The 26,087-nt window shown below is 38.1% G+C and overlaps 1 protein-coding gene across 12 annotated transcripts in view; it reads left to right on the forward strand.

Moving 5' to 3' along the window:
- The window catches only part of NFIB (nuclear factor I B), a 301,210-nt gene that overhangs the window by 181,836 nt on the left and 93,287 nt on the right, over positions 1 to 26,087 (forward strand). For all 12 annotated transcript variants that reach the window (XM_019664419.1, XM_019664413.1, XM_019664414.1 and 9 more), the window contains one exon: positions 24,757 to 24,810. In XM_019664419.1, coding sequence (XP_019519964.1) covers positions 24,757 to 24,810 — 54 coding nt within the window. The remainder of the gene's footprint in view (positions 1 to 24,756; positions 24,811 to 26,087) is intronic.

A 26,087-nucleotide genomic window follows, 5' to 3' on the forward strand; every position in this document is an offset into this window, starting at 1 on the left:
ATATATATATATATATATATATATATATATATATATATATATATATATATATATATATTAGGTGAATTGTGGACAATAGAAAGTGTCCAAATTATATTCTTAAAGAGACATTAGACTTTATTATGATGGAGACTTTAAAAAATTAAGTAAAAATTATTGGTGTGGCTGTGCTGAGTGTGTGGACGTATAATTAAAACTAGAAAGACTGGGCATTTAGTGAATAAGCACTATGAATATAATGAATGCCACCAGTCTGTGTCAGCATTATGGAATTCATCTTTCACCTCTGAATTATCTCTCAGCAGAGGCAATGTTGGATTCAATTGAAGCTTAGAATTACAGAACAGTAATCACTGCCAATAATGATTACACGATAGTATACCAGGCCTAATGTGTCTCTCAACCTGAGCTTAAACTTGTGGAACAACTGAACAGAGAAAAATCCAGTGACTTCATTATGCAATATTTGGCTGCTGTGGACATAGCATTTTAGTTAGGACTTAAGTTTTATAGAGGAAAAAGAAAGGGTCAGAGACAATAAACATTATGCAAGGTTTAGGTGTACTTTTGAAGCATTTTACCTTTATTTGTTTTTCAAGTGTTTTTTGTGTTCCCACTGTGAGTCTAGTTTCATGCAGCCCTCCCTCCCTCCCCCATTTTGTTCAACTCTTGGAAGTTTCAGAGACTATGGTTTGGTCTCAATTTTCATAATTAGGTGGATTTTGTGCTATGGATATTTGCCATAGAAGGATATAAAAAAATTTATATAATATCATATATTAGTGATATGAGACGTATAGACCCTTCAAGAAAGAGAAGGAAGAAAATTAATTTTTTTTTGGTTTTCATTTTGCATACACATACGTTTTGACAAAGACTACAAGTCCATGTCAAAATGATGCCATTGCAAATGGGAAAAATGTTGGCTTTGCTCATGCTTTTCTGTAGTACGTTTCCGTATGGTCGGGTTTTTTTGTTTGTTTTTTTCCTTTTTTAAAAAACTTTTTCCCGCAGAATTCAACAAGTTTCTTTCATGAGCAGAAAGCATTGTGGGCCTATGCATAATTGAAATGTTGAGGTGAGGGGAATTTCATAAAAGACCCCATGTCACCACTTTCTAACGTGTAAGTATTATAATATTGCTTTGTAGTTAGTTCTTCAAACAGCTTTTCCAAAAAAAGAAAAGTTGTGGTGCCAGCTCATATTATGTGGGAAACACGCTTTTTGGCTTCATCTGAGACAGACTTTAGACCCTGCCTGGGCAGCAGGGCTGGCCTTTGCCCTTGGCGAGGCGGGCCCAGGCCGGCGACATTTCAGGAGGCCGCTTGGCAGCCATTTTAGATCCTGCCCGCTCGCAGAGTCCTGGCTGCCAAAAGCTGCAGCCGCTCCGTGCCAAGACACTCTTGGCAGTGGAGATAAACTTTGTAGAGATACACAGTCCAGAAATATCTTATAATTACAAAGCACAGGGGGCAGAATGTTTTTACAATACAGCTGTGCTAATGTAAACATTTAATTTGGCAGCCCTCTCCACCCACTTTTCAATTAACCGGGTTTATGCAGATACTTTAGGTCTGTAATAAACTTTATTGCTACTTCTCTTAGAGTACAGTTTATGAAACGCAGATTGGAGGGGCTTTTTTTGGGGGGTGGGGTGGGGGTGGGGGTTCCATCCATTTAGGAAAGCACATTGTGAAGGTTATGTTGCCATGAAGGGGAAATGTAGCTTTCTGATTCAAAAAATGCTACAGGCCTGGCTTCACTGAAACAATTGCTTTAGGAAAAAAAATGTGGGGGCTGTCTCCTTTGGCTTCTAAAGCATGCAAGGGGATATTAATAGAAAGAGGTAAAATCACTTCTATAGCTACAAAAAGACACTTGTGTTGGTGATCATTAAAAAAGATAAATGTCCCCTGCAATGCACGAGACTGTTTCAGAGATAAATTCCCATTAACAGTTTTTACAGATATAATTATAATAATTGTGTGATCGCCATGATAATTATTCTTATAGAGTGAAAGAAATAATTTTCTATCTAAAGTAGCATTCAACTGTTCAGCTCACAAAGCTAGTCAATAGACCCTTTTCAGCTAACCTAAAAAAATTGTAGAGGTCACAGAGTTTTAAAGCTAAATTTGGTTTTAATTGACATTGTGAAAAGGAATTTTTTTTTTCATAGGGAGTATGACATCACATTTCATGATATCTCTTTGCATATAGTTGCTTACACATGTCTCAGATGAATTCGAGAACACCATATAAAGGCCATAGTATGGACAGGTTTTTTTTTTTTAAGACAGAAAAGATTTTCAACTCATTTTTTCCTATCTTTCGATTTAGAAACTTTGCCTTGGTTATGGTTTTAAAAGTTGGCTTTTTTTTTTTTTCTTCTTGATGATGGATTTTTGTAATAGAAAACCATTCTCATGATGTTTTCCCTCAGGACTCCTTTTGAGTCCCTCATTTAGTCTGGCTCCATCACCATTCAATCTATGGGGTGTGACCACAAAGTAATTTCGAGTCTTAAGTTGTATTAGACTGTTCAGCTTCCAAAGCTAGTCAATAGATCCCTTTCAGCTAGCCAGAGAGATGGTAGAGGTCAGAGCATTTTAAAGCTGAAGTCTCATTATTTTATAGTTTTGTTATTTTATGCTGTAATAGCTGTTTTGCCATCATATCACCTTTATGCATTCTGCTTCGCACAGCTAGACAGTGCATCTGCTGTGGCTTTTATTCTCTGAGGTGTTTTACTCATTAGAAGCAAAAATCAAACAAAAAAGTGTTAAATCTCTGTGTGTGCGACATGTCAGTTTTATTTTTCAGAATGTAATAATTGTGGCTAGTGCTTATTTATAAATTTTAAACAGAGTCCATTTTACTTCTTAGCAAGTGAATGCAAGTCAGTAGTGCAGATTGAACCGTAAGCTGCATGAAGACAGGAACAAATCATGTTTTTTTCGCTGTTATAGAATGAGTTCCTGGGATGCTACATGGAACCTCGTAGGTACTCAATACTGTTTTGTAGTTTGTTTTTAAATAAACAGACATGTGGATAAATCTAGTCGGTACAAGTCAGCATCAGAATATTGAGTATTAATTAACTGTATAAACTGGTAGCTCATTATGAAGCTTTCTTTTAAGTTGTTTTGTCTTTCTTTGGGGAATTAATACTCTTTGTTTCAGTTTGTTCATGAATAGTCTATTTAAAAGAACATCCTTTGTGCAGTTTAAATGATGTCCCAAAATTATTCAGGGTAAATGGAACATAAAGAGGTCATAATCTTATGGAGGGACGCAATGTATAAGCAGCCAACCATAATGTAATGTGAAAGTTCTAAATGGGAGGTGAGGTGTGAACAACGCGCTGTGGGCCGGAGGGGTGGCCTCCTTAGGTGGGAGAAAGTAAGGCCCGAGGAGATGGGCAAAATTAAAGGGCTTCAAAAGATGAATTAGGGGTGTGTCTAGCATTGAATAAGGATATTCCAGGAATAGAAACCACATGGGCAAAGGCATAGAGACCTACAATTGCCCAACGTATTCTAGGAATTTCAAGAAGCGTGCTAGAGCTTAGGTGTTGGGAAGGTGGGTGTGGATGTAAGAAGGGGTAAAAGATGGTGGTTTGTGTGATGGCTATAGGCGATAGATGAGGCCAGGCTGGACAGATGATGAAGAACCTTGAATGCTGTACTAAGGAGGTTGTAGATTGTTCTAGGCAATAGGGAGCCATTGAAGTGTTGGAAGGAGTGAAGTGACATAGCTCCTGGTGACAGTGCCGAGAATGGAGTTTGGCTTCGTGATGAAGAATGACTCCTCATGGCCTGAGGAGGCCGAGGCCGTTGTTAGATGACACGTGAAAGCTCACTAAGGAATTTAGCTGAAGTTCAAATAGAGATGAGGGAATGGATATGAAAGGCAGAGTCTAGGTCAACAAGTAAATGTGACTTTTTAGGGAGATGAGCTTTCCAGATGCTTGAGTTTTCAGCTTGGAAAACTGAATGAATATGGGTGCCATGAGTTAAAGTAGGGATGGGGGTAGGAGTGCTGAGAGTGAGCAGGGGCTATGCACTTGCGACACCAGGAGGGATTTTGCAGTTAAAGAGAGAGGTTAAGGCTAGATAGAGATTCAGAGTCACCCCAAATGGGTTATGTTTTGTATACATGGGGCTGGTTGAGTTCGCTCAGGGGGAACATAAGTCACGAAGAGGGCTCCTTGGGTGGGTCATCTTAGGGATCACCGACATGTAAGAGGCCAATAGGTGAGAAGGACATAGCCATAGAGATTGGAAAGGAACCCCAGAAAGGGAAGCTTAGAACTGTGAACGAGTGGTGCCCTGAAGGAAAAGGGAAGGAGAATTTTTTAAAGTTAGGGGTAATTAGCATCAGAAGTCAATTAAGTAGGTCTGGGAAGGTCAAGGAAAGTCGTAGCTTATAGAAATAGTAATTCTGGAGTTGGGACACATCTAGACTTACTGACTCTGAGAGCTGGTGTTGGGCATGAGGATTATTATTTACTCATTTTAAATAGTGATCAGAGAGTATTGAGTTTTGCCCTTGCATTTTACTCCTCAGCACAACTTCACCAAAACAGATTCAGTCATGCAGGGGCCCTGGGTTGCTTAAAGGATGGAGAAGTATTCTGTAGACCTTAAGAAACTTCTGGCAGAAGACAATGGATTATGTTTATTTGCACTCTATCTCTTCTAATTCTGAGGAGGAAATTTGCTTTATTTTCCCTCCACCAAATGTCACCATAGGCTATTTTTAAAGAAGCAGAAACCACTTTGAAATTTTAGTGGGAGTTTTGGAGAAGGCACAAACAATTTCATAGAAAATGAAAGGAAATGTGCCCAAGCACTGAGCACACCCCTATAATTGCTCTTACCAAGCCTTCAGCCATTCCCCTAGGGAGAAAGTGATGCTCCCATCCGGGTCCCTGGATTCACCCTGTTAGCAGCAGCAGGGGGAAGCAGTTTGTGTGCACAACCCCCTCTGCTTCCCTTCTCCTTGTGTGACTCCCCAGTTTAGCAGTAAAAAGACTCAGAAAGTGGTGATGTGATGCTAGCACATACAGATTATATTAGAAAATCTGATTGAGCCAAGTAGCATGTAAGTAAAAACCACAGCTGCCTGCAAACTGGGTGCAGCTCTCTAGTCTCCTGGGGTACCTTAAAGGGTTTTGTTATTTTTTTTAATGCGTGGAGCCTCCAAATATACTGAAGTTCGTACTCAATATGCAATGCTGACTTCGGGGTTTTCTCTGAATGAAAATAAATGAGCACATGGGACGTTTGTTAGTTAAAATGAAAAGCACACACATTTACTGCCCTTTCAACAAGTAAAATGTTTGTAGGTCTAACTGGATTCCAGTCCATCTTTATCTCACCAGCCCTTAACGATACTAAGATGCTGCTTTACCACTTCCTCAAGGAAGCACACACAGGAGCAAATTAAGTTTCCGAAAGTAAAGTTGGATCCTGTTGAAGCAGATTAGGGTCTGGCACACCATTTAACTTTATCAGACATTTAAAGCAGAGGATGTACACTGTAGCCGGCTGCGACTTGCCAATTAGCTGGGCTTTCCCCACTGTTTCTGGTTTGGCAGGGACGAGGTGGTTCACCCTGCTGCACTGCTGCCTGCCAAGGACACATGGCCAGCTCCCGGCTTCCTGTCTTCCTCTTTGTGTCCTGGCCTTGCCTTCCAGGGAGCTGCCAAGACACTACTGCCAAAAATCTTCCTTTGGAAAGGTCAAGCAACCTCAAGTCACCTATGCCAATATTTGTGTTTTCTTTTTAATCCTTCTGTGTTCGACTTGGAGAAAAGTGTACAACCAAACAGGCAGAGAGTGGAACCTGGGGTCACTTTGGATCACTTGGATAAAGCAACAGAACCCAAAGGATCCCTTGGCCAATCAGGAGAGGAGCGTTCTAATAGAATTCTATTTCGAGCTCTGTGAAGTGTGATAGGGTTCAGAATGGTTCAATGTGGATTTGAATTTAGTTTGCTTTTTAGGATTCACTGTACACGTGTGATTTTTGGCTGCAGCTGACTCCTAGTGCATGGCAGGGAGAGAGAGAAAAGTGGAGATTGGTCTTGGCTTAAAGACTGCATTTTTGTTTATTTGGGTTTTTTTTTTTTTTTTAGGACGCTATGGTCACATGCTACTTTTTGCTTTCCAGTTTGGTGTCTGAGCAAGCATCCTTATACACAGTCTGAGAACAATGCACAAGAGAGTTACCTGGGGTGCCTGTTCAAAGTGTGACTCTCTGGCCCCCAGCACTGCTGTACTAATCACAGCCATGGGGTGAGGTTGAGGAATCTGAATTTTTAACAGGCATTTCAAATGATTCTGATGCTCACTACAATGTGTGGACTGAATGTGTCACTGATTGCAAGATCAAAATAAGGCATGTAACATTTATGGTCACCATATAGCAAATTGTCCCACACGTCTCCTTCAGTGGATCTTTTTGGAGACCTAGAGCTTCACTGAAATCTTTAGATTGTATGCAAACCACCACCACCAACAAACACTTTTTTCGGAAGATTGAAATAATAATTAAAAAAAACCAAAACAACAACTAATAATAGCAGAAACTTGCCCCAAACAACTGTCCCATATTTGAACCCTAAACTGTAAGATTTTTAATAGAGCTTTTCCATGACACACAGGGCCACCACAGGTTATGTACTAAGCAACCCTGGAGGGCAGTCTCCCTGTAGCCCACACTGTGAATGAGGCTCCTTGGAGATGTGGAGGGTGACGGGCCTAGTGATATCGCTCATAAAAGGAAAATTCAGTGTCTCTAATATTTCGTAATTCAAAGCAATTTTCTTCTTTACCTTGAAAAAATTCCATTTGAGGAATGTGGGCCTCTTAAAGTGCTTCAAACTGAACCACTTACTAATTGCCAGGCTGTTGGCATTTAATAGAGGGGACATGGTATGTTCTGCCTGTAGACTCAAGGAAAGTTCAGCATAGCCCTAGTATTCCCTTTCGACTTTTTATGTAAGGTTGTCCATAGCATTTTCTTCCTAAGCTCAGTTTAATTTTCCTTTGTGCCTTTTATACCTTGTGATATGTCATTTTCGTTGGTAAGGATGGTACAGCCTTGAACTTTTTCTGTTATTGTTTTGTAGCATTCCTAGAGTTGGGCCCAGGTTACCTTTGTAATTTTGCCATTTCTTTTTTCTAAATTATTCCCCAAATTTGCTGAAAAGCTGCAGCCTCAAGGACACTTCTGTGTTCCTGACACGACTACCAAACACTACAGTAATTTGGAACACATGTTCTGTCAAAGTTTACCTATAGCCTGGGTTCCAAATTTGCAACTTCAGCATCTTCCATTGAAAAGAAACAGCATACTTTTTCTACACCCCTCTTTTACCTCCCCTTGAACCATATAGTCTTTTGTAACAGTAATAAGGAAATGTGGTTACGGGTATAATTGCCGTGAGGCAATTGTACCCTGGAGGACTGGTAGAATTTTCTGTATCTTAGGGCTGGGCTCCATCAAGAAGCTCCATTTGCAAATAACTCAATTAGAATAATAACAATGTCTTTATTTTTATGGCAACTTTCCCTATAGAGATCAAAGTGCGTTAGAGACATCCTATCAGATTCATTGTTCTAATACCCCAGTGGACTGGAATAAAAAAGTTTTATTATAGCTTGTTTGAGATAGGCGATGGAGGCAGAGAGAGGTTAAATAACGTCCCAGAGGTCACAAAGAAAGTCAGTGGGGGAACTGCAAGGAAAAATCAAGGTTTCCTATTACTTTCTGCAAGTTATCAAGCTACCTTCTTCCTTGGCCTTTGTAAAGGATGACAATGAAGGACGACTTCTGTTAGGATTGTGAAATAATGTAAGTGGAAGTGCTTTGAAAATTGTAAAGGTATAGTTACTATCTTTATCACTTAGTACAAATGGAAGGTAAGAAAGAGCCTGTTGTCAATATCTAGTTGTTCCAACAATATGACATGGAGTTTACAAATTCTTGATTGATTGGGACCAAACTGTCAGTCTTCTTGATCATTAATGAAAGACTAATGAAAAATTACATGTATAATTCTGAATTAAATAATATTTTTAAGCATCTTATAGCTTTTTACAATTCTTAAACTTCAAAAATTGCATGATATTGGGGTGGCTGGTTAGCAAAGTTGGTTAGAGCGTGGTGCTGTTAACACCAAGGTTGCCAGTTTGATCCCTGCATGGGCCACTGTGAGCTGCACCCTCCTTAAACAAACAAACAAACAAAGTCCATGATATTGACAGTATACTTTGAACAGATTAAGAAGCTGAAGATCAGAGTTTCTCTGGTTAAATAAACTGCCTAACAAAAAAGTTATCCAAGTGGTAAGTTTTTTTGTTTTTTTTTTTTTTGTTTTTTTAGGTTTTTACTTATAGACTCCATAGTTCTGAGAGTGGATATGATGAATTTATAGGCCTGATTATTTTTTTAGTGGGAATAGGAGAATTGGGAGTAAAATTGCTACTAATCTTCCAACCTGACTTCAAGGAGCCTTGGAGGACACATTCTCTGGGGAGGAGACACAGTTAACTTGATGTTCTAATTACTGTTGTTTGCTTTCTGATCTGGTTAAAGGTGGGGTATCTTGCTGTAAGGCTGTTGGCTCCCCGATCCTCCAGTGTGCTGGTGTTGGGAAGGGTCGGTAATGGCCACATTCTCTCCCTTGAACAGGAATCTCCTTCCACGGACTAGGAACTGAAAAATCAGAAATGCCCCCAATTGTACCAAACCTTGCCTTTTAATGGGAAAAATGAAAAGTTAAATAAAATATAAATATGTGGAGTTAAAGGCCTCGCTTTGATTTCCAAGGTCATATTTCTTTCCTTTAACCCAAGTAAATGAAGCTATCTTCCACTTATCATAGATCCTTCCTGTCAGTCTCATGGGAAGAGTAATGGCCTTGAGACTTTATCTCATCATCACTACACCTCTTGTTGTGTCTTAATGCTTAATGAATGTTAAGCTGAAAATGAATCCAGGTGAACAGAAAATAAAATCCAACCAACGTGAACCTGTCTGTAACATAACATGGAAAGCATCCATCTTTTGGGAGTACCTTTAGCTGGGCGAATGGACTGAGGATAATAAGTGCCGTTCTTTACCGGTTGATTAGGTTATATCAGCTAATTTATTTCAGTTTTAGTAATTGCTGGATGATATTAATAGGGAATGTTCAGTTATTATTTTATGATTGTCAGTTTATTTTTTCAAAGGAAAGTCTAAAAACCATTTTCTTAAACACCTGCTCCTTCTCCCTTTTCTTTCAAATGCCTTCCTTGGATTCCTGAGCTGTTTTTTTCCCCCCTTTTGTACTGTCTATCGTATTTTGGTTTTCATGGTGTGGCACACACATCCATAACCCCACAAAAGATTCCTGCTCGATGAAAAGAAGGTTGAGCAATGTTGTCACTTTAAAGAGGCACGGGTCACTTTGAACGGGAGTCTAATGTGAGCAGGAAGCTTTGCCTTGGGATCCAGATAGGGGAAACCTAACTTTTGTATCCCAGTTGGGCCTGGAAACCTGCCTTCTGTGCAGTCACTAATATTGCCATTGGGTAAACCAACCTAAAAATAAGTGAGAATGATGCATTTGTAGCTTATATTTTCAAGCAAAAAACTTGAAAGTACCCCTGAGATAAGAGAGTTTGCTGAAAACTCGGATTTTGTCAACAAATTGTAAAATGAAAAGCATCATTTTCTTTTAAGTAGCTGTTGCTCTTTATTTCATTTCTTTTTTTTTTTTTTAAAGATTTTATTAGGGAATTGGGGGAGGGGAACATTGCTGGGGAATCGGGGGAAGGGGAACAGACAAGTTGCTGTCCTTTTGTTCTTCGGTCTAGTTGTGGAGGACATTACTTCACTGGCCCAAGTTGGCACCATCGTTGCGCTCTTCCTGGGCGAGGCAGATCAGTCACCGGCTTCTGGACGGCCGCTCACGCTGGCTGCTGGCCACATACGGTAGCCCATGGCAACCCACTGCAGCAGGGGCTGCAGCCTACGTTGTCACCGGGGTCCTAAGGCAGCTCAGCCCCAGGTCGAGTTGTTGTTCAGCATCTTAGCTGTGGAGGGCAGTGTCACTGGCCCTCATATGTGGGATCCGAACCGGGGTCTTAACCAATGCGCCACTCGGCCGGCCCTTTATTTCATTTCTTAAATAGTATCACAAAGGGGAGAAAGGCTGTGCTCCTTTCTGGGAGGTCGCAGATCATGGCAGGTTGGTGATGGAAGCTGCAACCTCCAATCTTGCTGTCTTGGTTAGCTGATTTCAATTCTGCTCTGGTCAGTTATAGCATAAGTTCTTCACCTCATCCAGGAGTTGAATGGACATATGAAGTACTTTAATGGTTTCAGTCTAGTTCTTGGGCAGAGAGACACCACAATTAGCACTCTTTCGTTACCTCCATTGGCATTTTCAGGCGACATGCCAAGACTTAAACATTTCCTTCCAGGTCAGACGTAGCACATTGTGGGGAAACCTAGGGGATGTCACACTAAGAGATTGAATCTTTCCGTGAGAGAGGCAGAGGAAGAGTGAGAGTGAGCTGAGTGGAGATGGTCCAGCCCACCTTCAGTATTAAAAAATCATTTGCTTATGAATTATTTTAATGTTACTTTGTTCCATTATAGTTGCTGTGACATTTGTAAGTGGTTGGAGATTTTGTGTTTATTAGCTTCCAATCAAAACTTCAAATATATTGTTTGAAGGTGAAGATTCGTTTTTTTCCCTTAATGAGCCCATTTCTAGAGGTTGTCTCTTCAAACCTATGTCTGGGCCAATTACGTCTGTCATAATTTCAGTTATTTGGTTAGTGTAATATAAACAATTCAATTTCATTTGTTTTATATTGGCTCTAACTGAGTTATATATTCCTATGTGATAGTTCTTAAAACAGAATACTGGAGTACATTGGAAGATCTGGGGGTAATTTCTTATTTCTCATTGTCTTGTTTTGGCCTGCAACTTATCGTGACAGTTTAAGTTTAGAATAATATGTGTGTAGTAAAAAACCCGGTTAAATTTTTGATTCACTTTCTGTCTGGCATTAGGCTGCCTGCCTGTCACCCCCATTACCAGAGAAACCTGAGGACTGTTTTTATCTTGTGGTCTCAGCATTATTCCTATGGTTTTTAATGTCTGTGCAACATGTCTGTGTACTGTCATAGTGCGGAGCTTGTCTTTTAGCTGATTCACCACACTGTCATTTTCTCATTGGAAATAAAAGGGAGGGGTGGCACAATGCAAAAAGTGGAAATCATGGCTAGACTTACTTCACAATCATTTTATGCCTATTTAGACTTTAACCCATTTTCTTTTTTCAATCAAGATTTATTGAATTAAATTTATAAATTTTGCCTGAAGTGACATAGATTGACTAAAATAGATTTCAGGCTCAGCTTGAAAAAATTTAATAAACAGCGATTTTTTTCAGTTGATACAATCTCCATATGATGTTTGGTGGTAACTGTCACAAACTAGGACAGGAATGTTTTAAAAAAACATGAAAATAAAACTTTGGGGAGTGGGAGAGTTCAAAATGATCGATAGGAAGCACAGGGACATGGCGTTTCAGGGCAGGGCTGGCAGCTGAATGCTCCCACCAGGCACCCGTGTCATCTTGTTCAAGTTTCTGCAGAAAAAGTTGGCAACACGTGAACCAATGCTCTATATTTTCCATGAGGTCACATCCCTCCAGTGGGGATGTTATCTTGTGCACTGTAACAAATACATCAAGTGTATCTGTACTGTTTGAATTTGTGATTGTGAAGTTTTGGTTTTGTGAGTTCATACACTTGCCTATACATACAAACATCTTTTAGCTCCTATTTGTGGAGAGTAGTAATAAAGCGTCATAGATTATACAGTTCTGATAGAAGAAAACACTTCTAACTTCATATTTTCTGATTTTTTTCTATGTGAAAATGCTGGGTGTCGGATGAGGTTTTGTAGACTGTTTCCTAGAGAAAGCAGAGTAATGTTGAAATTATTTCTCTTTTCAAGTATTTATTGTTATTTTGTTGATGTATATTGGTGTACAGTTAAGACAACCTTTGGATTATCTCCACATGATACTGTTAGGTATTCGAACAACTGATAAGCAAATCAAAGTTGTCTGTGCCATGAGATATAAATAAGTATATGGTGCTCTATAAAAATAACAGACACTTAATTGATCCAGACAAGGAGCATACAGTCACATTTGTAGGAAAATCCCATGCACAAGAAAAAAAACCACATATTATGTATAATAACTTGTTAAAATTTGGGTAGGAAGACTAACTATGAGATGGTAAAAGGAAGAAATAGTAAAGCTGGATGGGTGGGTGGGATTATCAGATCTCTTGGAAGAGATGTGTTTAGAGCTTGGCATTGAAAATCTAAGGAATTAATCTTTTTAAAACCTTGATTATCTTTAAGTGTCAGTATAACACATTACAAAAGACTTCGGGATCTACAGTAGTATTTCTTACTAGGTACTGAGTGGTGGCCCAGCTTTCTCGCCTTTTAAAATGAGAATCATACCAAATACTTGAAATTTATGAGTACTCTAAATAGTATTCTACTTAACCTGTCTAATACTGTTAACTGGACTACCTGACATGTATTTTAGAGTGGTGAATATGTCGAACTTCAAAAAGCACATGTACCTGTCAGGAACCAGGGACATGGAGTTCCTACTAGAGTTTAATAGACATTTGTAGTGGGGACCCATTACGATGATGTTAGAACAGGTAAAAAGCCACAAGGGCAGTGAGGCGACCCCCACATTAGCATCAGTAGGAACTCACCACAAAAACTAAGGCTGCAGGGGTAGAAGGGAGAAGCTGGTATAACCAGAGTCTTTGAGCTGGAGATACTTGAGGCGGGTGGGCAGAGAAAGAGGGATTCATCCATTGGAAGCTGGAACCACAAAGGAGACCTAACTATTGCTTGGAGACACCTGTCAAAGTAGAGAGAAGGGATGAAAAACCTCCCCTTCTCCTTGCTTCCTGTCTTCCAAATTCTCAAACTCCCACCAGTGCCTCGCATTGGTTGGACTAGCTTGAAGCCAGTTGTTAACAGAGCTGGGAAACGGAGTTTGCAGAAACAGAGTGAGTGATGGCTCTGAGGACAAATTAATACTACACAGCAAATCCAATTTGGGGGATGGGGTGGGGAGTTGGAATTGAGGGAAGGCTCAAAACATCAATTTTACGAGAGGGATTAAGTTTGTATGACATTGTCCAAAGCCTTATCATACCAGTTTTTCTTCCTGGCTTTGAGTGACTCAATTTTTTTTTTTTTATCCTACCAGAAAGTTTAGTTTATATCTTTTTATCTTATCATTATTGTTAGATGCTTTTGAAAATTCTCCATGAATGATTTTTTTTTGGTTGATTTTCAAATTTTAACATACTTTAAATGTCAGGAAGAATTTGATCTTCTCCAACTAAAACCAATCTTTAAACCCAAAAACAACAGGTGAAAGCCTCAATTGTTCCGATGGCATTTAGCTCTGACAGAAGTATAGATGACTTCTCCCTTCCCTTTTCCATCTCTTAGAGGTACCACAAATGGACAAGGAAAAGTTCAGCTGTCCTTGTAATCAAGCACTGTCTACATCTTGGAAATATGGTGATGTGGTTTCTGGTACTTTTGTGATTTTATTTTTGGAGATTGAGTATGCAGCATAGTTTGTTTTTTGGTTGGAAAGCAATGCCAGTTTTGAAATGGCAGCGTAATAATCTATTCGGAAAATTGGACATTAGCCATGTGTAATGTTATGTGCAGTGAAAATCTTTATGAGCCTGGGAGATGAGTCTGCAGTAAAAACCTTGAAGATGGTCTGTGTTAAAATTTTGTCACATCTGGAAGGCATTTGATGTATAAAATTACATAGGTTTGATATCATTAAGGGTTAAGACATATGGATGGGACATTATGCAGAGACTTATTCTTTTTCATACTCTTTAGATTTAGCTTAGAGATTTCTGAATCATAAGGAGTCTATTTGAATCTCTATTAAAGAAAAACGGGGTAAAATGACAAAATGGAAGGAATTTTGAGCACATGGTACATAGCTCTGTACCCCTATACTCCTGATTCCCTGTAAAATGGATACAGCAAGTGGACATGCCTCTCGTCAGTTTTTCCTCTTCCCAAATAACCATAGTAATGAACAGTGGATTCCAGGGTAGGCTTCTATAATAGGCTCTTTATTACACTTGGTTAAAATTACCTGGATTTTCAACTTTTCTCTTAAAGTGACCGTTTGAGAGAATATTGCCCCATACAATGATAACAAATCATTTCTGTTTGTTTGTAAACTTTTCAGAGTTCTTTCAAACATATTATTTCACTTATTAGAATTCTCCTGACCTCTTAAAAAAAAAGGAAAAAAATGTTAGCCACTTTTTTGTTTTTATTTTATCAGTAAAATTGAGTTGCTTTATTCTCATGCATAGTTTTAATTTGCAGGAGGAAGTTGCTATCTCCTCATTTGTTTCCTCATTTTTCCCTTTTCAAAAAATGTTAGTTCACATGATGTATTATTCAAGTAGTTTTATTCCTGGTAAATTAGCTTTTGCCCTGAAAACATGGGAACAGTAGTTCTTTGAACCACTTATCAAGGAACTGTTAGGACATTCAATACCGTTATCTCGCACATCAGCAAGCTTCCTGTTTCATCAAGTGACTTCTCTGATTTTTTCCCCTCAATATTGGATGATAAAGTTATTTTATAAACACAAGCAATAATGAATGTCTGATACATAAGTCTACTTTACCTTGGTAGAGAATATATTATCTTCGTCTTACTCTATTACTCTGCTAATTATTATGCAGCTTTGATTAAATATATACATTTGTTTTTCTATGACTATGTCATCATAGACTTAAGAGTCATGATTTAATAATAAAGCAAAGACTAGGTATCAATTATATATGTATAACTACTAGGTATGTGAAAAACCCATCCAGTTTCTTTTCTCTGAACTCATAATGATTTAAACATAAACATTTTAATGAGTTGGCAAAATATATTTTTATCTAACCTAATGGAGAGAAATCTATTCAAGTAAGAAATTTCTCTTTAGGATGACATGCCTATGATAAAGCGAGCACTGAAAAAATAAAAATTTGTCTTTTTGGTCATTGACTGAATCAACTGCTAAATCTATATTTGTAGAGAGGTTGCAGATACTTAAAAAATAGAACATGTGTAGATAACAACCAAACAAGTAAAAGTTGTGGTTGGCATTACAGGCAATTTATTTATAATTTGAGGAAGATGAAATGTTTTACGGGATATCAACCATCAAGGTCTTGTTCACTGGATCTCGAACCCATGAAGTTTAAAATCTAGCAGAGGGCTGGACACTACTCCAATCCTTAATTACCTGTGTTGTAAGTATTTTCAGGAGAACCTACAGAGTGGAAAACAGAGGAGGACTAAGTAGGTAGGGTTTTTTTGGGGGGGTGGTGGTGGTGGAGGGAATTAAATCTTAAAGTATATTTAAAAAAAAATCTTAGCCTTTCCCTACAAATACTTGTGCATATTTTCACTGTTGTACGAAGTTATTTACCCCCTCCCAGGCCCCNCCGTCCCCCCTCCCCACTCTTTAATCCTGTTGCAAATGAGCAAGGCTTACAAACTCTTACTTTTTCTTACCCCGTTTTAAGTGATTGGGCAAGATGAAAACTGCTTCAGGCATGAAGTGGTTTTCTAGGGGTCAGAGTACAAGTGGTTGGCAGTTACTGAATGGAACCCAGGAGTCCAGAATCTCCAGACAGCTTTGAGAAAACATGCTCTGTTCCCTGAGAAGAAAGATTGCCAGTGAAATATTAGAAAGTCTTGTGTCTGGTTTTAATCTAGATTATACAATAGTATATTAAGTTTTGGGGAGATACAAGAAACGCTGTAGCACAAAAGGGCTATGTGTACGCAGGAATGTGTTATGTGTAGGATTTAGAATAATGCATGAAGACCCAGGACAAAATAAAGCAGATAAGTGACTGTGCCAGTAGTGTAACAAGTGCTGTTCAGGACTTTGGAGGTAAAAGAGCATTTATTTTTCCATGTTTTCCTTTTAAGAGAAAATTTAAGACTAATAGGACCATAAACATTGCATTTGGTTTATGTTGAAATTTTGCATTGATTTTTCAATTTGCCTCCATAATTATGTTCTTGAGTCTGATGACATTCTGGTTTTCATTTCCAGATTCATATTTCACCAACATTCTCTTTGCACTACATACCTTGCTATAAAATGCACGTTTCTTGGTTTCCAAGAAAAAAAATTATATTACATAGTATAGCTGCAATCCACAATGTCTCCCAGATGGGAAAGACAGAACATTCATCTCGTCTTTTCCTACTGGATCTGGCTGGGTTTTGGAAAGGACTTCATTGTTTTCATGTGGCACAGCTCATTGGCAAATTGTTCCTTAAAGTCCGCAGTGTCGTGTTCATCTAATATTATGAGATATGGGCAGCATTTATGAAAGATTATAAATCTTACAATGCTCTTTAGAAACTTAAAATACAGCTGGAAATGTTTTGCTTCCAACAAACATGCAATCTTCATAAAATTGGAAAAGAAATGTTTTGAATAAATAATGTTTTGGTTTATTTCTCTCTAGTGCAACAACTATTTTTTTTTTTTTTAGTCAAAAAATCATGCCATAAAACCCCTCCTTCCTCTACACTAACACCCTTGCCTCTGTATTTGTATTTTGCTGGTGCAATTTAAAAATTTTTTTAAAGTATGCCAGATTGCCCTGCCTTGTTTTTAAAGATAGAAAACTGGATTTGCTCCCAGGGACTCTATCCTAACTAGGCCAGTTTAAAAACTAAACAAGGATTGAGTCAGTTAATTAATTTAAATGAGATTACAAATTAAAAACATATTACGCAATCTTGATTTAATTACTACATTTTATTTACCTAATTGAAAACACACTGTAGAAAGTTAGCAATCTGGACAATGACCAGTATGGTGTCTTCTTTACATTCTGTAGGCAAAAGGCTTCGAAAGCAAGAAGCGTAGATGATCCTGCTTGTGACCTTTGGTTCACTCAATCCCTGGATCAGTAGAGTCATTGAACTTAATCTTAGGCCGGAAAGGTCAGATACAATGATCCCTGCTTTCATTTGGGGGGTTTTGGTGCTAGTTAATGAAGCGGTGCAAACCTCTGGTCAGAGAAGTTGGGAGATTGAACACTTTTTGTGCAGGGGTATTTGTATCTGCGCTGGTCAGTACTCCCCTGGCATGGATAGGTTTAATTTGCTCTCATATAGGTATGTGATTTTTTTTTCTTCTTAAATTTTAGTAACCTGTGTTTTTCAGTTAATTCCTTGTGGACAAAGTGTGGTCTTGATTCCAAACAAATCCTTATTTTAATCCTTGAGATATGATGCTTTGAACCTAATCTCCCTATTAAGCAAAAAAAAAAAAAAGTGATTCTTTGAAAGTTTAATAATAGAACTATAGTGTAAGGATAAAAAATAGAGGCTATATTACATATGCACTCTCTAGTTCTATGTTTTCCTTTCATTAATTAAGTTGCTTTATCTGTAAGGAGCCTCAACATAGCAATATCCTTTAAAATGATGAGTTCAGCTATATCAAATATATATATTAAATCAGTGTTAACCAATAGAAAGGGAACTCTGAAGTTCTGGGCCTTCCGGTGAGAAATAATATAGATGAAAAGGCATGATTAAAAGTATGTAGGAAGCCAGCCACATCTTCAGAATATTATTGTGGTTCTGGCAAAAGTATTCATAGCAATTTGTTTTCTCTTCTCGTTCAGAACTGGATTTAGGGAAAAGGGTACAGATTTAGCAAAAATATGTCATGGATTCCATCAACAAAGTAACAGAGTTAACGCTCCCCATGAATGGCTGGTTAATCAAGTTTTACAAAGAAGTGGATGCAATATAATGTAATGTCCTATTGAGAAGAGGCAGAGAGACAGAAATAGGAGAGAGAGAGAGAGAGAGAGAGAGAGAGAGAGAGAGAGAGAGACAGAGAGAGCATTTTCCTACACATTTACATGCTTACGAGAGACAAGGAAAGCACTTAGTCTTCCCATGTTCTTTCTTTGTGTTAGTCTATTAAACATTTAATACAGGAGAAGGAAAATACTGTGAAACTGTAGTTTTGTATCACCCCAATGGATGAAGCAGTCCTCCATTAAAACTGAAGCTTTGTAGTGTTTTAAATGTACTGGAGAAAAATATGGCAAATTATGTAATCGGAATTGTGATTACATAAAGCTAACTCACTATAAATCCCAGGGAAATCAGTCATTGTAGAAAGTAAACTGCCAAGAGTGAGGCACGACAGAGGGAGTGGAAGAGGGAGAGTGAGGTTAGCCCGAGGAGAAGAATAGTTTTCTCCTCCTCCCCTATAAAAAGCTGGATGTTTTTCTTACTTTTTGGTGTCCCTGTTATAAAACGCATGCATTTGTATCCCTTCCCTCACGTTTTTGTTTGTTTCTTACATCTTGACTTTTCTCTGTTTTCAGTGATTTTTTTTTCTGGCATGCTGTGTATTTAATTTGTAAAAATAGACTATTTTAGTAGGTTGATAATTAATGTTTTGGAGAGAAAGAAGGGGACTAATCTAAGCCTTAAAAAAAAATCTCATATTCTGTAGTTGACAATGGGCTATTTCTTTACCTGCTTAAAGCAAAGGAATATGACAAAGGGGCCCTTTATCACATGATGACTAATTTTAGTGCTAGCAAGAGGCTATCTGTAGGTTAACAGGTTACAGTGTGGGTTTCATTTACTCTTTTGATATCCCTCGATATAAAAGCTATATTGTTATAGAATCATAGAATTTTAGAGCCAGAAGGGAACTGACAAGTTAGCTTGTTCAGTGCCTTCTTTGTACCAAGATGACTATAAATGAAAATCATGCTTCTAAATTTTAGTTTTCCTGTTGATACTCAAGTCATGGTGTTAGAGAATCAAATGAATTCCTGGGATAAGTTTCACCTTGGGATAGGAAGACAGCTCATACATAAAGTTCATTAAAAGCTGCTGTCCCCCTGCTGGCACACTAGGGGCTTGCTTCCTGGACCCCCACCAAACAGCTCTTCCCTTTGTAGGAGAAAGCCGAAATTGATTTCTGACTCATAATAGTTCCTCTTATCTGACCCCTTCCATTCCCAAGTATTCCTTCCAACAGTAAGGGAGGAGAGCTGAGCCTTACATGAGGCCGCGAGACCCAGCCCTGGTAATTGTGCATCTGTCCCTTTTTTTTGTCACCAAAGGTTTGTCTATTTGACTTCTAATGCATGTTTCTGCACAGAGGTGGCATGCCCAGTCTTCCTTCTTTGTGCACTTCTGTGGTTTACCGGCCCACTGTTTCCTATTCATTGGACTTTACCAGATGTGCCAGGCTCTATACCAAAGATTAGGGCCATTGGACTAACTGGGGAAGCATCCCTGCCTTCATGTAGTCCAGAATCTAAAAGAGCTGACCTCAACATGGAGGACTTCAGTGATTAAAAAAAAAAAAAAAAAGAAGAGGGATACCATGTGCACAGACTCAGGCCATGGAACGTAGGTGACCATGGGGAACGGAAAGGCTAAGGCGTCACTCGGGTTGGTAGGAGCCAGATCACATTGCCTTGCATGGCAAACTAAACAATTTGAGGTTTTGTCTGTGGATATTTGAAATACATGGATGAGTTTTAGCAGAGAAGTAGCTTAATCAGTTTCAGGTTTTAAAATGATTACCTTAGTAGCAGAGTGGGATATGTGCTAGAAAGATGTGAGATCTGTTTTTTTTTCAAGACTCTGCTCCTAAGGTCACCTCTCTCTGATATCTTTTATGACCTGTTCTTGTCTATGCATCCTAGGAAGAGCCAATTGTTCCCTCTTGATATATACTCATTTATAGTACCTATCACGGTGTATTTTTTTAAATTTAATTTGTACATTTCTGTCTCTGAGCAGCCTCTGGGATTTCTGAAGGCATAGAATTTATATTCTTCCTTTTTAAGCAGTATTTTAAGGGTCATTATTATAAATTAAATGGGAATTTAATATGCTTCTATGGAGAACCTATTGGGTCCCAAACAGCAGCAACTGGAATATAGAAGGTGCTCCATAAATCTTACCGATTTGCATTTAATTGATGCTTACATTAAAGACCTTCGAAAACTCTTTCACAGTTTTGATGATCCACCCACATCAGATAATTGAGTTCATCCCACCCAGAAAGTTAGTACTTAGTAACAAATATTTAACAGGTCATTATTTATTTATTATCTTAAATATGTGACAAACATTTTATTCGACTGCCACCAGATTATCAGTAAAACATTTGAATTTCCTTTGTTTAGTGTTTGGATAAAATTTGTTTATCCAAACTAAATTTGATTTAGGGTTGGCTTCTCTTAAAAGCATCAATTGGTGTATAGACTTCAATAATAATAATAATTAATAATAATAATAATAATAATAATAATAATAATAATAATAATTTCCAATGTAGGTGGAAAGACCAGCTAAAGGTTTTTTAGATTGGTGAACAAGCTTCTGAATGTATTGGTAAATGGTGGGAAGTTAGGGGAAGGTAAAGTTCCCAGAAACATCTACTGGAAGATCATTTGGCTTTACATGATTTTAAGATTGCATCATAACCACTCAAGAGGCAGTGTGTCTGATAAAGTGGCCCATGTAGAGAACATACATTTTAATAGTTGCCATTTAACTTTGGACAAGCCATTTAGATTACTTAAGTAAGCCAGGATCTTCCATACAATTGGTTCATTCAGGAAACCTGGTCACTCCTTAGGAGATTAGATATTGGAAGAGCTATAAAAAATTGGCTGCTTTTTAATAAGGAGAGGATGAAAGGATTGAAGGAAAGTTGATAGCGGTCATGTTGGGGCGTGAACCGTTTTAAATACATTTCTGGAGAACCTATAACCTAAGGGAGGAGGAATTGATGAGTTAAAAAAGTAGTATTTAGAAATAGCTTCATTAACTATTTTATTTTCCTAAAAGAAATAAATATACTTGATTCAGTCTTCAAATTAAAGAATGGGGACAATGAGATTTTCATAAATACGTAGTAGAAAATGTATTTCCGTTCTACCTTACGTTCAGACACGTCAGAAAGGGACAAAGAAATGAAGAAAATAGAGATTGCGATCAAGGAAGACAAAATGAAATGTGGAGGGAATGACGGAGGACTGGTTTAGGTTTGCTGCCTTCAAGACCTCTTGCTCTCTCTTATTTTTCCACTGCATCAAAATCTTCTTCCTAGACTGTAGACCCAGTGTGCTGGGTGACTCACAACCCGCATTTTTACCAGCCTTGTTCCTCAAAGATTCAGCCTTCTGGAAGGTACATTTTATCAAATGGCTGATATCTACTACTGCCTTTTGAACATGACAGCTCCCGACAGTAGCAGTAATGACCTCTCTCTTGGGGAGAGTGGGACTAACGCATTGAGCTAGGAGTTCTCAGGAGGGCACGTACTCGGCCTATGTTAAGTTGATTCACCACAGACAATTTTAGATGCTTGTCCTGGGATGGACAGAATTTCATCATGTCCCCCTTTTCTCCCTTTCTTCCTGATAGTCCACTAAAAATAGTAATCATTTTTTTTAATGTGGCCTCTGTGTTTAACAGTATCTTTCATTTATTGGTTGTGTAGGGTGTGTCTACCCAGTGCTTGATGCTTTATATCATATAAATCCTTGCAATGGTTCTATGACATACACAATATGACAGTATTAAAGATCAGGACCCCAAGGTTGTAAGTGTTAAGTAATTTTGCACAAGATCACACTACTAGAGGGGAGCAGAGCTGGGATTCACTGGAACATATTAAGTACACACACACACACACACAAACACACACACACACACACACACACACACACGACTTGAACAAATGATGGAAGTGGTTAAATAAAACCTTTGGGTAAAGAGTAATTTGACCTAGGTGGTGAATTGGAAGGGTTTTAGATGTGGTCTGAATAATTCCTTCTCTGAAGTTAACCACAATAACAGTTCATTTTTGGTTTCTCTGCCAACTGTGACTCCCTGATAACTTCCTTTTCCAGCAGTTGGAATTAAGTGACTGATATAAGGTGACATAAGAGTTAAGAGGAGATTATAGTGTTCCAGTTTACAGTCTGAAAAGTAAATGTTTTCTAGCTCTCTCTCTGAGGGGGCCCTTTTTTTGTGTTTTGGGGAGCTAGTATATGTACGCCATTGTACTTCATGAGAGGGCACAGACTTTGGAGTATTAGGGGAGAATCTGCCTCTGTGTGCCAGTCAATGCCAGATCATTTTAGAAAGTGGAATCCTCATTGAAAGCAAGTATGTGAGTCAAATTTAGGGTCTACTTCAGATTTGCCTCAAATGCTTGTGGTTTGTTTTTAATAATTGTGTGTGTGTTTTGTTTTGTTTTTTCAATTGAAGAAGTTGGTCTGCAGTTGTTGGAAATGGAGGAAAAGGGTAGTTTGCAGCAGAAAAGAATAGGGTTTCCCAAGTGGGATGTTGTGGTCACAGGGGTGCCATTGTTCTAACTGGATACTTTCTTAGGAATGGACCAAATTTTAGCAGCCAGATGTTGAGAAAGAGTTTTGTAGTGTCATTTTGAAGTTGATTTAGCTAAACATGCTAAGGTTCACATAGCGTCTACAGCTTCTGTCCTCTGCTGACAACTTTAACCTGCCTCATGGTGTGTTGTCATGAAGGTGGTGGCATCAGCCACTTTGAGGTGTATGTGTCTGTGCCTCCAAAAATATGAAGTAGCTTTAGAGGGAAAAAGAAAACATGGGAGGTTCTGGTCAGTGGGTGTGTTAATATGCATAAATAGGAACTCCTCTAAATGTTAGAGTTACTTGAGAAATTAAACTGCAGTGTGGTATCAATACCAAGTGCCATTTGTCAGAGAAGCGCAAGGCAGAAATAGCTGAGGCTGTAGCAAAATAATATAATTTATCATTTTTAGGTAACTATCATGTCCCATGCCTGGGAAGTGGTCAGTATTGTACCATTGTTTATGGGAACGTAGAAAGAGAAAGATTGATCTTCTAAGTTATAAATCACTAAATCTTGCCTCAATTCCAGAGGAAGTAATAGAATTCATGAGAGATTAAAGACAAGCTTTTTAGAGAGGACCCAAATCACTGATTATCCTCAGGGGACCCTAGCCAGAATTGGACTGTGGAAGGAGTCCTTACCAATAGTTTCTGTACTTCCACTTTGGGAAATCAGAAATAAATTGGAGGATAATATGGGCATCACTAAATAGATTTGTTAAGATTTCATGAAAACTGTTCTAGGGCAAAAAGGACAAGGACATGGGATGAAGGGATAAAGTTCCGATCTCAGCATTAAATCTAGTTAGCAGGCATGAGGCAAAGGGCATCATAAATAAACAAATAAATAACCAAGTTTTATACAAAAGAAGCTAACAGGACGTCCTTGCCTTGAACAGTAAAAGCAGCCATGGCAGTATGTTCATCATGTACATGGAAGAGCAGAATTACAATGATCAAAAAACCAGGGTAAGATTTTTCTGCTTAAGGGATGCTGGATGCCTGTCTTGGCTTAGAAACCATGGCTCGCTTTCAGGGAAGAGACTCGTCTGGGCCCCACCTATCAGATTTTGTTGAAATTCACTATCAAGTTCAAAATTGCTTTTTCTAAGCAAGCAAAGAAGGGCTGCTGGATCTCAGCTGTCCGTTTCTCTGGCACTTATGGAAAGCCCCGCACATTCACAGCCATGAACGGCACACTGAGGAAGATACAAAAGGAGACAGGATCTCTGCCTCTGTTTCTCATGCTATTTGGTTGGGGAGACAAAACTTAAATACTAGAACCCATCCAAGCAGATTACCAAGCAACCTGCAAGTGACTGTATAATAATATGGGGCAAATGACGCAGATAAATGCAGAGGAGACATAGAGGAAATAAGAGTGAACAAAACACAACAGTGTCGGATTAGTTAGGAAAGACATGTTGCCTAACAGTAGCGGAGACTTCGTGATCCTTTCCGTAGCATCGATGGGGCAGGAAATTCAGACATACAACATTGATCTCTTCCTTCTTATCTGTAGATTCTCTCCGTCTATCCTAGATGGAAGTTAAATTGATCCAACAATTTGCTCTCCACAAAGCCATGTTGGTTTCTCTCTAGTAATGTATGCTTTTCTGGGTGTTTGCAAATCGATTGCTATTATGGGATGCAGACACATCTGGGCCTGGATCCAATAGGTTGGGTGATTATTGGAGTGGATATGTGTGTTGTATGCACATGAAATTCTGGAATAAAGGACTCTCATTTCTGTGTATGTTGGTCATTGAATAAAAATGTTTTCAGGTTTTGAAAAAAGTGTGTCTGATTATACTCAGATTGAATTTTAGGGGATTTATCTGCTTTGTTTGTGTTGCTGCTTAACAGGCCCAACCTTCAAATCACCTTTGTCACTGGACCTTTTGTTTCATGCTAGTCTTGCTCTACCCCAAGCATATTATCGATCTATATACACTGTTTTATTTCCTTTTCCCTTAGAAATACTTATAGACCTTCATGTAGTTTGATAAATAAAATGTTGCTGCTGAAAGGCATGGGAAAGTATACTTTATTTAAACACTTAACTTCATTGTTCTACCTTAAAAAACATTTTCAGTCTTTCTGAGGATTGTGAAATTCTTTCAAAACAAATTATAAAGAAAACATATTCTGTGATTTCTTTACAGATTCTGGACAATCAGGAAGTCCAAGCCACAATGATCCTGCCAAGAATCCTCCAGGTAAATATGTGTTCCAGGACGTTTGCAATCTGACATTGTTGGAGAACAAAGGTACCACTGTATAGATAAACACCCCATAATTGGTCAGCTGCCGATTTTGTTCTGGCAGGCAGGTACGAGGACAAGATGTGATTCTGTGTAGGCCCTTCGCAGTGGCAAATACTTCTAAATTGGCGTCATCCGTATTTACCTAATCACCAACGTTTTAATTTTTTGTTGGTGTTCCTTTGAAAATGAATATGCATGTATTTTAGCTGTGTGTGTTTCAGGTGCTAAAAGTCATTGCTGTGTGAAGAGCCAAAACACCTTTTAATCTTTCTGTTAAAACACACAAGAAAAAGTAAACATTTCCATACTATTATCATAGGGGTTTGTGAGGGTGGTTGGTTATGTGTTCAGTGAAGGATTGTTGCAAACAAGTTTTTATTCCGTAAGGTTTTTTATTGGATGTCCAGGACCAGGGAATAATGAAGGTAGGACTTTTCCTTTAATTTCATGTATGCCAGGTATCCTCTTTATTTTCAGAAGTTTCAGATCTGAAAAATGGGCTTTTTAAACTTGGCTGCCCTCCTGGTTTTGTTGTTCCTAAATCTGAACATATAGCATTTTGATATTGATTTAGGAGGAGTGTCTTTTCACATGAGACAAAGCGAATAGAAAAGTTCTAATATTTCATAAATATCATAAAAATTGGAATTATCTCTGTGACTTTGGTAAAAAGAGTGCTCTAAGAATAAACTAACAAAAACAAAACAAAACAAACAACCAAAAAAATCCAAACTAACCACAAATACCCCTGTCCTCCCCAAATTATCTCATTTGTATTTTCACTGAAAATAAATAAAACAATTTATAAAAAGTAATAATCAGAGTTTCCTCAGGTAGACTTAGTTTTTAAGTCCTTCATTGCTTGCTCTTCCTTGTCATAATGCTTTGCTAATGTGAGGTTGAAATACCTGAAGAACCCCAAAACTACAAGAAAATATTTCTGACCAGTCTTGTTTTAAAATGTTAGAAAAATACAGCAAGTAAATACTCAAGTAAAAATGCAAAGGCAAAACAGAAGATTGTTTTTCTTTGTGAGTCCTGACTATATTTTGTTCCTTATTTTTATCTTAGAAAAATTATTTTTTTCCAACTACATATTAACTTTTCTGTATTGTACAAAATCATAGTGTTTGACAAAAATCATATATACTTCAAAATTAAAAAGTCCTAATTACATACAGATTTTAAAATGTATGCTAAGTTGATTTTTCTTTACTTTCATCAATCAT

This window comes from Hipposideros armiger, unplaced genomic scaffold (assembly GCF_001890085.2).
Source record: "Hipposideros armiger isolate ML-2016 unplaced genomic scaffold, ASM189008v1 scaffold_422, whole genome shotgun sequence".
NCBI classification, from domain to species: Eukaryota; Metazoa; Chordata; class Mammalia; order Chiroptera; family Hipposideridae; genus Hipposideros; species Hipposideros armiger.